The 14,596-nt window shown below is 31.3% G+C and overlaps 1 protein-coding gene across 1 annotated transcript; it reads right to left on the bottom strand.

Annotated features, from left to right (window-relative positions):
* Positions 1-15: 15 nt before the first annotated feature.
* On the bottom strand, positions 16-9,378 carry LOC143058403 (uncharacterized). Its single transcript, XM_076231900.1, has 4 exons — positions 8,644-9,378; positions 8,333-8,431; positions 7,542-7,658; positions 16-500 (listed from the first exon to the last, which is right to left on the bottom strand). The coding sequence occupies exons 1-4, from the start codon at positions 9,296-9,298 to the stop codon at positions 133-135; spliced, it is 1,239 nt and encodes a 412-aa protein (XP_076088015.1). The 5' UTR covers positions 9,299-9,378; the 3' UTR covers positions 16-132.
* Between the last annotated feature and the right edge of the window lie 5,218 nt (positions 9,379-14,596).

Below are 14,596 nucleotides of genomic sequence, written 5' to 3'. Positions count from 1 at the left end.
GATGTATAAGATCTATTTCTAATTGAAATTTGTTTTATGTAAATAAAAATATACAATTTCGTTATGCCTTTGAAATTTCAAATACTACAACTACATCAACAGTTTCTATTGATCCCTTAAATATTTCTATGATTAAAGTTTTAAGACTGTAAGACAGCTTCCTTGTTCTAAATCTCCACCGGATCCTTCGATTGATATAACATCTCTGACTGCAGCCTTGATTAAAACTGATGTAGATGCAGTGAATTTTTCGTCATCACCATGAGAATCTAAGTAGTGAGAGTAAGTTCTTGATAGATAACGTCCATTTACTTTAATATAAAATGCGTTCATATCTTTCGACAGTATATTAACAATAACAAGATAAAATCCAGCTTTTTCGACACGAAAGTTTCCGTCAGCATAAGGAGGAGGATCAGACAGACCATAAGCTGCTACTACTTGTATAAACTTCATTCTATTTCCAGGTACATAGTATGCAGAACAAACCGTAAAGCCAGCTATAAAATAAATAGTTAAGACTAAATACTTTTGTATAAGTATATCATTTGTATATGAAGCCTAAAAAACAATAAACATTACTGAAATTAGATTTTTTACTGGGAGATAAAAGATGAAATATAAAAATTGATGTCTAAACAATGTTTCCCTATTTGTTTTGTTTGTTAGTCATTTTTTATCTAGGCAAAAAAAAATGGTCATCCGTAAATTAAAAAAAATTTAGATCACTATTGCCAATTATAAATTGTTAATGAATAATGAGAGAGAGTATCATTTTGATATGTTTCACTTCTCTGTTATATCAATTTCGTAGTTTGTGTGTTTATCACCACTTTTAGCACAACAATCTATTTAGTAGTGTCCAGTTTTCTTGGATGAGGAAGCCGGACAGCTCCGAGAGAACCACAAACAAGAGCCGAACACATTTGCCACCTGCTCAATTAAACTCATAATCTCATTAATGACAGGCTAGTTGTTATATAATTTTACTACTGATACCACTCATGCAACGAGTTTTCTAGTGTAACATGTGAAACATTATGAAAGACTTTGTTTTTTTTATTTCTAATTTTGCTTTTTGTATGTCGAAAGTAATGATACTAAACAACCTTTGGACGAACAAGGTTTAGCGACTATCAAGTGTTGAATCGTTAACAACAGTGAAACCGTACGCCAAATCTGCGAAAACATGTTTCACCATGTATCGTGGAAACAAATGTTTGGTAATAAAAAGAACTCAAGTTAACTATTATATGTACTCGGCGATTGAATGTGGAGAAAATTTGTGTTTGTAACTTTTATATCAAGTGAACGTAACACTATACTCTCTACAAAAAAATGATCATTCAGAGCTTTGATAGTTATGGTTAAGAGTAAGGAAATATTTTATAGCTGTTTTCTTAATTGAAAATATTTAACACATATCGTTCGTAATTTTTTTAATCTGTTGAAAACGTTGACGACTTAGATATTTACTTGGCAATGTCTTAAACTTTCCATTACATTTATTGCCAAGAAAATATATTTAATAGTTAAATGCGGAAAAGCTTAAATCTGCACTTTAAATTTATGAGCTATTACCATATTACTCTTCTCATTGTATCATGATTTATTATGCGATAATGGTGTTGCCAATTAAAATATATTTCACAATAAATGTTAATGCATCTCACTTCTTATTTAATTTAAGAAAGAGAGAACAGGTTTTTATAACTTGGAAAGAAATTTGGTAACAATCCAAACAAGTGAAGAGATAATGGTTCAGGCTTTTTGAATTTTTTAAGAGATGGATATGATGGTAGTGCTAATAAATGGAATGTTTGAAATTGGATCACGTTTCTCGTACATTCTTGTTTGAAGTCGTCTTGCTATGCGTATAATAATCATTGATTTGGGATTTTTAGGATATAACATCTCAATATAATAGAATTTGATGCGACTGTCAAACAAGTGAGAGGTTTAGCTCTAGCTTTTAAACCAGGTTTAATCCACCGTTTTCTACATCAGAAAATTCCTGTAAAAAATCTTGAATATAATATTTGATATCCATTCATAACATATTTACATTTCTAATTTTAGAAAGAAAAAAAGGTTCGAAATCCTTATAAACGGACACATGAAATGCGCAAATGACTAAACCAAATATGATGTGCAAAAACATCAGAAGACTATACAATGATCACAAACAGTCTTAAATAACAGACAAGTGCCTTTACATTATGTCAAACTCTTAATCTGTTCGAGTCTATAATAGTAAAATATAAAAACCTTAAGGATGTTCGCTATTTCGTTACAAAATATCAAGCTTTTAAATAAACTAATACACATTGATAGTATGTAAATAAAGAAACTAAACAAGCAAAAACAAATTAAGTGTCCGTGTGCTTGTTTTTAAGATATAAGTCATTGTAAATTTTGCGGGATATAATTCTATTTAGACTTTTCATACATTTATCATTGACACCTTTTTCTTTTAAGAAATCAAAAACATGAGAAGCGAACTTCCTTTTAAAGTGTGCATAGCAACAACAGGCCATTAACACCCAATTGCGCCAATTACAAAAACGTAAAGAAATGACATACATCAACTACTGATCTATGATTAATAAGCGATTCCGATCTTCTTTTCTAATCCCGTATGTTGTATTAAATATATTTTCATTTAATGTTAGGGGATATTAATACTGAACTAAAGGCACTCATGTAAGTAATGTTAAAGTTGAACTATTGAGAGAAAGCTTACAGGATTTAAACTTTCGCCTTCAATAGTAATCACATCATCTACATATAATTTCAAAAAGGCTGATAACGGAGCTAAATAATATGAATCTATGTTTGAATCGTAATAATCAGACCAAGTCCTTGATATTTCTTTGCCATTTTTTCGAATGTAAAAACCATCCTGGCTTTTTGAAAGTATATTTGATAACACTAGATAAAATCCTGCTTTCGGAGCAATAAACTTTCCATCATGATACGAAGAAACCATAGAAATACCATGAAATGATTTCACAGATGTAAACTTTATTCATTCTACCCGCTGATACTATATATCCTTCACATACGGTAAATCCAACGGAAGTAGAAATATAAGTATTCTAATTGTCATGTAGTTACTGCAATATCTAAATTTAATTATAAAATGAAAAATTTTATTCTATAATGTGTTAATTATCTGACTAATTTACAACTAACAAAATCAGACGCATTAAAACACTTAAAATGTTTAATGGCGTAATAAACAATTAAAATGTGCACTCTCTTTAAGACCGTATTGGCCGCAATCAAAGATCACCGTGTTTTTTTGGGAGAACGTGTATATGATCTGTTTACATCTTTGTATAACAAATGTATTTCAATGAATGTTATTTCTTAAGGAAATATTACTCACATATTCATAAAATCATATCTGACAAAAATAGAGTTAAAAATCAATTGTTGTCCAAATGGTTCAAATGAACAGCAAGGAGAAAACGAGTTTATCTAAATATATATTTCAACATGTATGATTATGGTCATTATTAGAGCCGTTCGATTAAAATTTGATGTAGCAAATGCCCATCAGAATTACCTTCCTTATATACTTATTCAGATATTACTATTTGATGTTCGTATGTCTAGGGTTGAAACACAACATTTAGATGCCACTATATTAGTCATTAAAATAAAAACGATAAAAATGCGAATATTTAATTTCAATTTAGAATGTTGTTATGAGTCGGTTAATGGATATGACAAAAATGTTTGGCAATATATTGGTCTGCCAAGTGTTTCAAACAGATGAGTACTCAATCACGGTCTTTACATACACATGATACCCCGAGCTGAGAGACAAGTTCTAATTAATTTTATATTTTTGGATTAACAATAGCAATCAACATACTGGACAATTGATCCGTCAAATTAATTACCACGACGACAATTTTTAAAGCAAACATAACTATTTAATGATTTCAATACAAATTTATATCAAATCTATTAAAATTGAATAAACGTCCGGTTAACCGGTTAGCGTTTTTGGTATTCGGTATTCGGTCGTTCGAACGGTTAACCGATTAACCGTTGACAACACTAGTTTTTATATATTGATATATTTTGTAATTGTGTTTGCTGCTGCAATTTCGAAGTTCAAATTTCTAAATTTCTAAATTTCTAAATTTCTAAATTTTGACATTGAAGATATTTCAGTTACAAAAGTTTTTTACTCTCATCAATCCTTTAAAAAAACAATTAGACACTTTTGAATTGAGCATTTAACTAAGTATTATTAAAATGATAGCTATTTTGTTAAAAATATGTACTACACTCCGGTATGCTATTTTTTGACCGGGCCCGATTATGTTGTGTAACATCTAACAAATTTAAACCAAATTGTTTTTTGCAATGACTTCCGCTCAAGCCGGTGCTATTAGCCGTCTTAAACTTCCAGTGAGGTGGTCGGTTTTTGCTCCCTGTTGTAGCCCTGACTGTGACTTTGAAATGAAGAACAGCAATAAAAGCTCTGTTCCTTTTTGTGTACGTTTTTATTTTTATTTATTTTTTTGCTCTGCATGTGTTGATTTTATGTCATGAATGGATATCCCATATTGTTTTTCCATTAAACATGCTGTTTTCTCGAGGCGTACCCATTTTTGTTTGAAACAACAGCATCAAAACACATCTAGTGTTTTCATTACTTTCACGGACATGCAATTTATCATTGGTAGTGATACTTTTTGAAATGGTATATAAAACAAATAATATTGATTTATTAATGAACTAAAGAATATGCATTCATGTTAAGAGCAATGTGGCACCATTGTGTAATTTAATGGGAAGTGGAGTAAATACAATAAACTAAGATACAACTATACTATTGAGTATAATGAGGATGGGTAGCTTTTTATTTCCTAAATGCGGTTACTTGATAAATCTCCATTTAGCACCAAACAAATTGAAGGATCATTGTGGATAGGATTTCTTTTAAATCGACAAAAAAACAGATGTCCCTAAAATGTCAACAAATAACTCACAAAATTGACATCCAAATCGAAATAACTAGTATGCCCAATTTCTATGTTGGCTTAACAATTTTATTTTTGAATGAATAACGAAGTGTGACTTTTGATTGAGCCTACTTTTTTGCTTAATCTTAAACAATATGGTTAATATCACATGCAGACTCCCATTATACTTAATCATATTTTGAAATAACAACGTCAATAATAAGATCAAGTAAAGTGATTTAAGGAGAACACTAAGCTGGCTTTGAACAATCATAAATATTTTAAATATAGCTTTGATCAACAGAGAGCTGCCCTCACAGATTTTAAATCAAACTTCATGTTCTTAAATAACGGATGACAATAATTCTAAGAAGGCAAAACGAAAATCAAGTAAAAGCTATGATTCTAGTCATTTAAATTTTAAATGCAGATATATTACAAAGGTATCGCCAGGAACCTGAATATATCTCTAATAGGATCAACAACTCATGTGACGAAATCTCTTGCTCAAAGACTTTATTATTTTTCAGTAAAAAAAAGTTATTATATTTTTTGTTCTTCTTCAATCATCCGGACGCTTCTCCCTTTGGATATTAGCATTGTTATATTCTTTAAATTGTTACCCATGAAAATATGAAAAAAGGACGCACATAGCTGCAATATTGAATGAAGATATAAATTTAAAGTCTGTAGCTGGATGTTATGTTAGGATCGCCCGATAATAATAATACTATTTATCAACGCATATCAGGCCGCTATGAAACTAATATACCGGTGTTTGCTTGGGTTTGTGTTACTCAGTATTAAACACCCTATGTTTTGTTTTGTGTTCTGTTTAGTGTCTATCAATATTATTGAAGGAGTAGCTTCATGTAACCTCTCTTTTACAAAAGTACAGGAACACAAACACGCAATTGATTGGAATTGGTATTAAATTAATTCGATCATAAGACACTGCAAACAACTTAAAGTAAGGTTAGTATGTTCTCCTTTATTTCAATTTTAAGTATTTGGGGACATTTTACCATTGGAAACAGTGTGTAGCTATCAATAACATGACACCTATATATCGGAACTTTGTAATTCGTTTTCTGAAAAAAGAACTTGCACGAACAATCTAGATTGAAACTAGGAGGTACTTACTGTACCGTGTAACTTTTAATTCTCTTTAGAGAAGACACGTCTTGGTGCTTAAGCGTTAGTATTAAAACAGAACAGAGAGGTATTGATTGTCAATTAACGTTGCTAATTTGATTATAAATATAATAACCGTAAACTGCTGGTGATGTTCAAGGTATGATCTACTTATTTGATGTTTTTGGGGGATGTAATATGTGAAAATTAACAATAACATTGTAACGTCATGCAGCCAATATCTTATATCTACTCGAACATTTCGAAGAGGTGGATTTCTTGGATTAAAAATCAAAAGTCATTATACATGTTATAAATACGAATACTTTTTAATTATAATAAGGAAATCATTCTGAATTTAGGAATATATCTCCCTAATGCAAAACTTTCGTTCTTTCTCCTCACCGGACATTGATTTTTAAATAAACAGCTCTGTAACGTTTGAAAAAAGAGGTCCAAGGTGTAAAGGGGAAGTCATTCCTTCGAAAGATTAAAAGACGCTATCACCAGTTGAATGACCCTTACCAGGCTTCAAACTTTTATCATTTTATTAAAAAGCCTTTAAAGATTCAGGTCTCATGTTTATTATATTGTATATAAATTCGTAAGTTTAAAAATATATATATTTCTCTCATTCTTCGTCAATTTATCTTTTTCTGCATCCATTGTATACAAAAAATTTAATCAATGTGTGGTTCGTTTGATCTCAGTTCTTCATTGGTTTATGAAATCCGATTATCACGTCGAATATTCTTTTTTTCCTCTGAATTTCCTATTGTGACGGCACATAGAAAGAACACAGAAGAGAAACAAAATCCACCACATAATCTCGTGTAATACGATATTTATCCACTCTCGACAGTTAAATTTTAAATATTTAAAACGCTCGGCGAGCCTCGCGTTTTAAATTTGAAAACTTAACTGTCTCGAGTGGATAAATATACTTCCTACACTAAGAAGAGATATGAAAATATTGTAAATTAACAAGACGATTTAGTTTGGTGAAACGGTCATAAAATACAAATGCAACTAGGGTTATCAGGGTTTGTCCATGGGGCAAACAGATAAATTCACGAGCAGGAGGATACTTATGAGTCTATCATTCTGATGCATTATATATACAACGATTGATGTTATTGTAATGAAAAAAGATTGCAACTTCTTTTGCCAAGAAATACACAACATTTAAATTTTTTGTTGGTATAGTTGTCGATTAGAAAGAAAGTTTGAAATACAAATCGCTCGTCCGAATCGCCTTTTTCGGTTTTCCGTCATCAGGAACGCTCAAACCCAAACATTTGAAATTCATGAATGCGTTAATACGCTTAGATGTAAGGAGATGTGTGAGATCCTAGTACTATCAGTCATGGTGATGCAAAATAGCCGTTCGGAAGATACACTTTTGATAAAGATAAAACTTACCCCTTGTAGATAAAGATCGAACTGTTGTGTTTACTTGCATACTGATCAAATTCTGTGAATTTTCTAGCCGAGTCATCTTGTCATTCAAGCCTCTTATCTCAGTGTCTATTACTGAATCTGTATTGAGAAATATAAGGGTACTTGTAAAGTTGTGTCAGATACATGTATCAACATTATTAAAATTCCGTACGTACAATAAGACCCAATGAAAATGAATTTGAAAAATCTTTCCCCAATCATTTACAACTAGACACTTGGTTTAACATAGTTTAAATTGTCTTTGCAAAATTACATAAAGAAATAGAATACAACAACATCAGTTGAGTTTTAATGAATGACTTATTATTTTTTGGCGAAGATATTATACATTTGAAGTGAGGTGCCTCGTTTTGGTTTGTAGATTAAAAGTATGTTTAGAAAGTCCGTTAATAATAATTACGACAATTTAAACAATCTACTTCTGTCAATACACACCCTACCAAATTTTTTCGCCTGTCCCAAGACGGGAGGCTCTGCCCTTTGTTATTCTTGTTTAATTTTTAATTTTAGTAAGTTGTGTATATTTTGGAGTTTCGTATGAGGACATGTTCTCTGAATTAGTATACATTTTTGTTTAGGGTCCAGCTGAAGCACGCCTCCCGGTGCAAGATTTGCTCTCGCTGCGTTTATGACATATAAGGGGCTTGCGGTTGTTGTCTACTCTTTATTCGGGTTGTTGACTCTATGAAACATTTCCCATTTCTATTCTAAATTTTAGTTAATCTGATCAATGTAGAAATCTTAAAACTTACCCTTCTTAACATTCGTGTTAACTTGCAGAGATGTCAAATTATGGGACATTTCTAGCCGAGATATCTTGTCATTTAAATCTTGTATCTTAGTTACTGATCCTGTAAATCGAAAACAAGTTTAATTTGAAAAACAACATAGTTGTAATCTAACAAAATACTACTGTTATATAAAGGTTTTACTAATGAATGCATGTAGCATTGTCATGATCACAACTTTTGCTAACTATCTTTTATCTCATTAGAAAAAAATAAATTCATTAATATTTGATTTTTGTTTGTTTAGTCATATTTATACTTTTTATTTCACTTACCATTATTAATGTTGTCGAGTTCTTTTGTGGTTATGCTGATGTCCTTTTTAGCGGATATTGTCAAATTGTACAGAGCAAGAAAATCCTGACTTCTGGCTTGATTACTTGCTTTTAACATGTTAATATCGTTTTTAGTTTCCTGCAAACCATTAGCCACGTCCAAATTTTTAATTTGCTTCAAGCTGTCTACTTCCAGCTTCAGTCTGTGGTAGTCTGTCTGAGTCACCGTGCTATCGTGTAACAATCTTGTATAATTTTGTTCTAAAACTGTCACTGTTGTACTTAATTTAGCTATCTCGGCTTCCTTGGTCTGGAGAAGACTATCATATTTTGTTCGAACAGCTTTAAGCTCTCTCTCCTGGTTTTCTACACGGGAAATATATGGTTGAATGTATGTTGTTAGATTTACCGCTGTTTGTCCGCCATTGTTATTCATGGCATCCATTTTTGTTTGAAGCGTTGCAACAATTTGTTCCAATTGATGCCGTGCTTGCTTTTCGTCGTAAAGTGAGTCCATCAGTTGTACATAATGACGCATGGTTAAGTACTGACTTCCATCATTAGGTCTGACGGTACTCCCGTCTAGCAGAAACGCGTATCCAGCTTGGCAAACCAAGGAAAAGACTAAAATTTTAAACACCAAAAATTTTGACATTTCAATTAGACTTTTTGAAGTCCGAATTAGAAATGTCCTGATAAATTACCGGTAAGATACTGGTAGGTGTGCAGTTATGTTTGTTCATAAACATGTTAACTGATTAGATAATTTTATTTAATAAATATATATAGTAAATCTTTACACTTGAACCTATTTTATACTAATAGTGATACAGAAATTGTGTTTAAATGACCTTGTACTCGATGAGAAAATAGTTTAACATATCTACCTTATTTTCGCGAGAATATCATTTAGGAAAATTGGGTCCTGAGTGCAATTCAACTTCGAATTTTATATAACTGTTTATTTTTTTTTATTCGACAGACTTGTGGGTCGTCTGTTGACACTAATTTGGCATACAAAATGTTAAGCCGATTTTTATGTTTTGTATACGTCATGTGTAGTAAGAAACAAATGTGTTGACATGTTTTTGTAGCAATATTTCAAAAACATATGAAGCATATTTTTTTCACAGATTTTTAAAGAAAAGAAAATACATCTTAAAAATTATTGATCGTTTCGATTATGCGCTTACTTCTACTTTCATCAATTTAAGCTAAAATTGTTAAACATAAACATTTAACATGATGAAAGCATTCCAAAAGTGCCTTAAATCCCTTAGTGAGTTTGAACCTCAGTTTCGTCATGATTTCAAACTCTGTTTCTACTGAGAGTTTAAAAAAAAAGTAGTTTGTTAGTCATGACTGTCACTATAACAAATTATTTAATTACAATGTACTTACCTTACTTATTTACAGATTGAATGACTGACTTACTATCTGTATAAATGTTTACAGAGATAAAGCAGTTTCTATAGCTGTGATATAGATATATACATAAGAAATTAGCAGAACTGTTTGAAACAGTTTAGATCCAAGCAGGAATATCGATTGTAACAAAAACAGACGAATACCAAAAGTTGATGATCCATCTTTTAAAGTTTTTGACAGGTAAATAACTTAGCGATCTATGTATTTTACATTTTTAGTTCAAATGTGTTCTAGTACCAACCGTCATTCGGTATTAAAAGTACTCTAGTACCAGTATCATGTACGTCACCCTATGCTTATGTATGCGTTTGAAAAGAGGGACAATCAAACTCAAAGATAAAGAATAACCCGATAACGCCATGGCTAAACAAGAAAAAGAAAAAAGACAAATAATAGTGCACAAGACACATCATAGAAAACTGAACAGAAAGCAACAAGAACTCCAACAAAATATGGGGATGATCTATGGTGCTCCGAAAGGGTAAGCAGATCCTGTTCCCCATTTAGCACCAGTCGTATTGCTAATGTTATTAAAAAAAATGGTAAACAAGAGAATCAAATAAAATGCTTATAAAAGATATATCGGGTGTGTCGTCAGAGTAAGCCCCTCCGCTATGGATGCATCACTCTCCCACGCGGAAAGATAAACAGTGACAGTGAGGACAACATTGTTAAACCCGCAGTTACAACTTTTGTGGTTAATGAAGTTCTAACGTTGCAGAAACGTGTCGCATTTGAGTTTTAGACATATACATATCGTATCTTTAACCAATTCTTGATAATGACCAAGAAATCAATGTATTTTCGATTGAAGTCTTCCTTGCTCAAAACTCGAATTGAACAGTCTTTGTTGGTGGGAGCACAACACAACATATGCAGTATGAATTGTATGAACGTGAAAGAGTGTACTGCATCAACTTGGACATTGTGTACACTTTATATGTTCCAATTGTCGAAACCCAAAAAAACATTTTCTCGAATGTGACCTACCAAATCAGACTTATCACAAGGTTTGTAATTACTTGAGTAACACAATTACAGGTGACACAAGCGTAGCAGATTATGGTCACCCTTCAGGATCACCTAAGATTACCACCTGTTTTTGGTGTGGTGTGTGGTACTCAGTCTTTAATTTTCTATAGGTTTATTGTTGTTTGTCTTTTGGTAGTTCATTCGTTTTTTTAAAACTTATTATATTTGTCAACAATCCTAAAGTAAGTAAGAAAGTCTTAATAAGAATCTATATATTCTTTATTATTAATTTGCATCAATGTAGATTATAAATGTCTGTGTCATTTTGTCTCTTGTGAAGAGTTGTCTCATTGGCAATCATACCACATCTTCTTTTTTTATATATAGAAAACTAAACTATAGAATGATAAGCATGTTCAGATAGAATATGAGACGATATCTATCATAATGAAATTTCAAAGTATAAAAAAAACAATAGGGCCACGGGAAAAAATGAATAAATTCATATCAGTACAATTACATCGTCGTTTTATTATTAACAAAAATCTTAAAAGAAGGGGATTTGAATGAAAATGCAACAAAATAACAGAATGAAAGAGAATAAGGGTTAATAATATATTTTGATTAAACTTTTCCGGATTCTTTATGACATATGCCATTGTACAACTTCTACTTTACTTTATTTATCTGTATAAACATTTCAGCAGACATGTCTGCTTAAAATATGACGTTACATAAATTAGGCCGTTAGTTTTCTTGTTTTAATTGTTCTACATTGTCATTTAGGAGCCTTTTAATGCTGATTATGCGGTACGGTCTTTGCTCATAGTTGAAGGCTGTACGGTGACCTATAGTTGTTAATTTCTGTGTCATTGTGCTCTCTTGTGGAAAGTTGTCTCATTGGCAATCATTCCAAATCTTCGTTTTTATAGTTATTACGAACTACTTGAAGCAGAATTGTTTTACACAGTCGGATAACCTGATTTCTTGTCTTGTGGAAGTGTTTATTTACTTTTGTTAGGTATTTAGTTAATACAATTTCATCATAGAGCAAACGTTTAGCTCAAATATGACCAACGCTTTAATATGAACTCTTATTGATAACTTGTGTATTATGAATTGTTTAGTCTTGTTTAAAAAAAAAATATATATCTCAGATTTGACATGAATATAGAAATACAATACCATAGGGTTAAATCCATTGACAGAAATGATGTCCTTATGAAATTAAAAGACGTAAGACCCGTTAACATGTTCTGCATCTGAATATGAATTATGCATTTTAAATGATAAGTAAACATCGATCAAGTAATCATTCAATCGATCCAAAAATGCAATTTTCGTATGGTATGAACAAACATGGACATTTTTAAATTGATTTAAAATGCATTAGTAATTTGGTGAAGATTATTTCAAGATAGGTCCTATCGCATGCTAGTTTTGTCTGTGATTAACGTGATACTTAAACTTTCCAATTATTTACTTCCAATTTTCAAGTAGTTAACAACTTCTCAATCGTACGGCGATTACAGATCGCAATTGATATTTTACACTCGTGCACACTAAACTGGTGTATTGGCAGGAATGCACTTCTACACAAAAACTTGTCCAACAAATTGATGACTGATGTATAATATATTTGGTCCCTTTTGTGTCCTTTTCCGGATTTGTGACACAATTTTTGACAGAGTGTTGATTCGTATAGTGGACTATTCATGCACCATGAACCACAGGATATGATTGCCCCGTCGATTCAACCATTTTTGCTACTTTTAGAGTTCGTGCGACTCATTCAGTTGTTTTTAGTTTGTTACCAAGATTCGTCTTATTTATAAAATTTATGAGACTTGAACATCGGTGCACTGCTGTTGCTTTATTTAACTCTTTTTAGCTGTATTTTGTAGAACCTATCGAAATTTTGGGTCCTCAATGATTTGACCTTTTAAACTTTTGTGGTTTGCGCGTCTTTCATACATAATTTAAACCTTGGTATCGTTGATGAGTTTACTCGAAACTCCGTAAACATGATTGTATGAGGACACTTACAAAACCGAATGATAAAGTTTTCTTTTTTATGCAAAAAATGAGATTTTTATTATAAAATATCCGAAAACAGGAAAGTGAAACCTTTGTCAAATATCAGATTTATGATAACATAAGGAAACTTAAATCATTTAATGAACAAACATCGTTATATTCAGTCAAAATTTACTATTTTTATCATTAAAATCTACAAAAACAGGAAAGCCCGACAATTTTTAAAATGTAATAGATGCTTACTTTGACAAATTTTATGTCCATGTAATACACATTATATATCAAATAATTTTGAATATTCAAAATTGTATATATAAATATATACATATTGAAAAGACACTTTTAATCAATGATGACTTTAAAATCCAGTTCTTTATTTGTAGTCTTCAATCTAATCTGGTAGTAAAATCGGTTATCCAAAATAAGTGACAACCATTTTTTAATATTGCATGTCTTTTCCTTAATATCTTGAATTTTCGTCACCTGTTTTGTCCAAATGAAATTTACAGGAATCAATCTCCGATCTAAATAAAGCAGACACAATGACATGTGCATATATATGATTCCATATACACTCCTAGAAATCAACTTGAAATGTTCTGCTTATGATTTCTCTGATTAACAAATGTTAGTTATATCTCAACTTTCCGATACTGATAGTCTACAATGTAATCCTATTTCTGCTGTTTTAAAGCTGTACTATTGTAAGACAGCTTGAAAAATCAACACTTTTGCCTTCTATTGTAATAAGATCATTTAAAGACAATTGCATAAAGGCTGCCAGTGGGACAGTGTATCTTGGAGTGACATGCGAGTCACTATAGTGAGTCCAAGCCCTTGCTATTTCTTTACCATTCTTCCGAATGAAATAGCTGTCCTGGCTATTTGAGAGAATATTAGACAGCACTAAATAAAATCCTGCTTTATGAGGAGACAACTGTCCTTCGTCATACGAAGATGTGACATTAATACCATGAGATGATTTCAGAGATGTAAACTTAATTCTGCTCTCAGATGCAATTTCTCCACCAAATGATGTAAAACCGACTGAAAAAAGATAAATAAAATTACGTTTTTAATATTTAACAAGTTTAAACCAATTTACGCAAATCTATGTAGACCTGGAAACGGGTATACCCTTTTTAAGCCACTGCATTATCGTTTATATGCCATTCATGATTTAGTAGTATGGTTCAATGTAATCTGTGATAAGGCTTACAATAGCATAAAAGTAAACTAACATTTGTGTACATTCACATGGATAACTTCAACAAATACACTCGATTATTATTTGGCTTAGTAATCTCGATTCAAGAGGTATGTTCTGAATTTAAAGCCTGACATAGGAATTGCAGTTTCTTTTGTGGACAACATATTTAACTAACGTTAAAGTTTGAAATGTGAATGCGACCAAGCCTTAAGAATAAAAGAAAATCTAAAATATTGCAGATATCAACAAATCACAATAAATATAAAATAAGTCGGACAAGACCAAAAGTAGAATCAAAACACATAA

The sequence above is a fragment of the Mytilus galloprovincialis genome, chromosome 14 (genome assembly GCF_965363235.1).
Source record: "Mytilus galloprovincialis chromosome 14, xbMytGall1.hap1.1, whole genome shotgun sequence".
Taxonomy (NCBI): Eukaryota; Metazoa; Mollusca; class Bivalvia; order Mytilida; family Mytilidae; genus Mytilus; species Mytilus galloprovincialis.
The sequence above is the reverse complement of the archived record's forward strand: the minus strand, read 5'-3'. Positions and strand labels throughout refer to the sequence as shown.

Excerpts from the sequence above, each read along its gene's own strand:
- LOC143058403 (XM_076231900.1), bottom strand. The coding sequence starts at position 9,298 with ATGTCAAAATTTTTGGTGTTTAAAATTTTAGTCTTTTCCTTGGTTTGC. Across the intron at positions 7,659-8,332 it reads TAACACGAATGTTAAGAAGG|ATTCAGTAATAGACACTGAG; the intron begins GTAAGTTTTAAG and ends TTCTCAATACAG. Across the intron at positions 501-7,541 it reads TCGATCTTTATCTACAAGGG|CTGGCTTTACGGTTTGTTCT; the intron begins GTAAGTTTTATC and ends TTTATTTTATAG.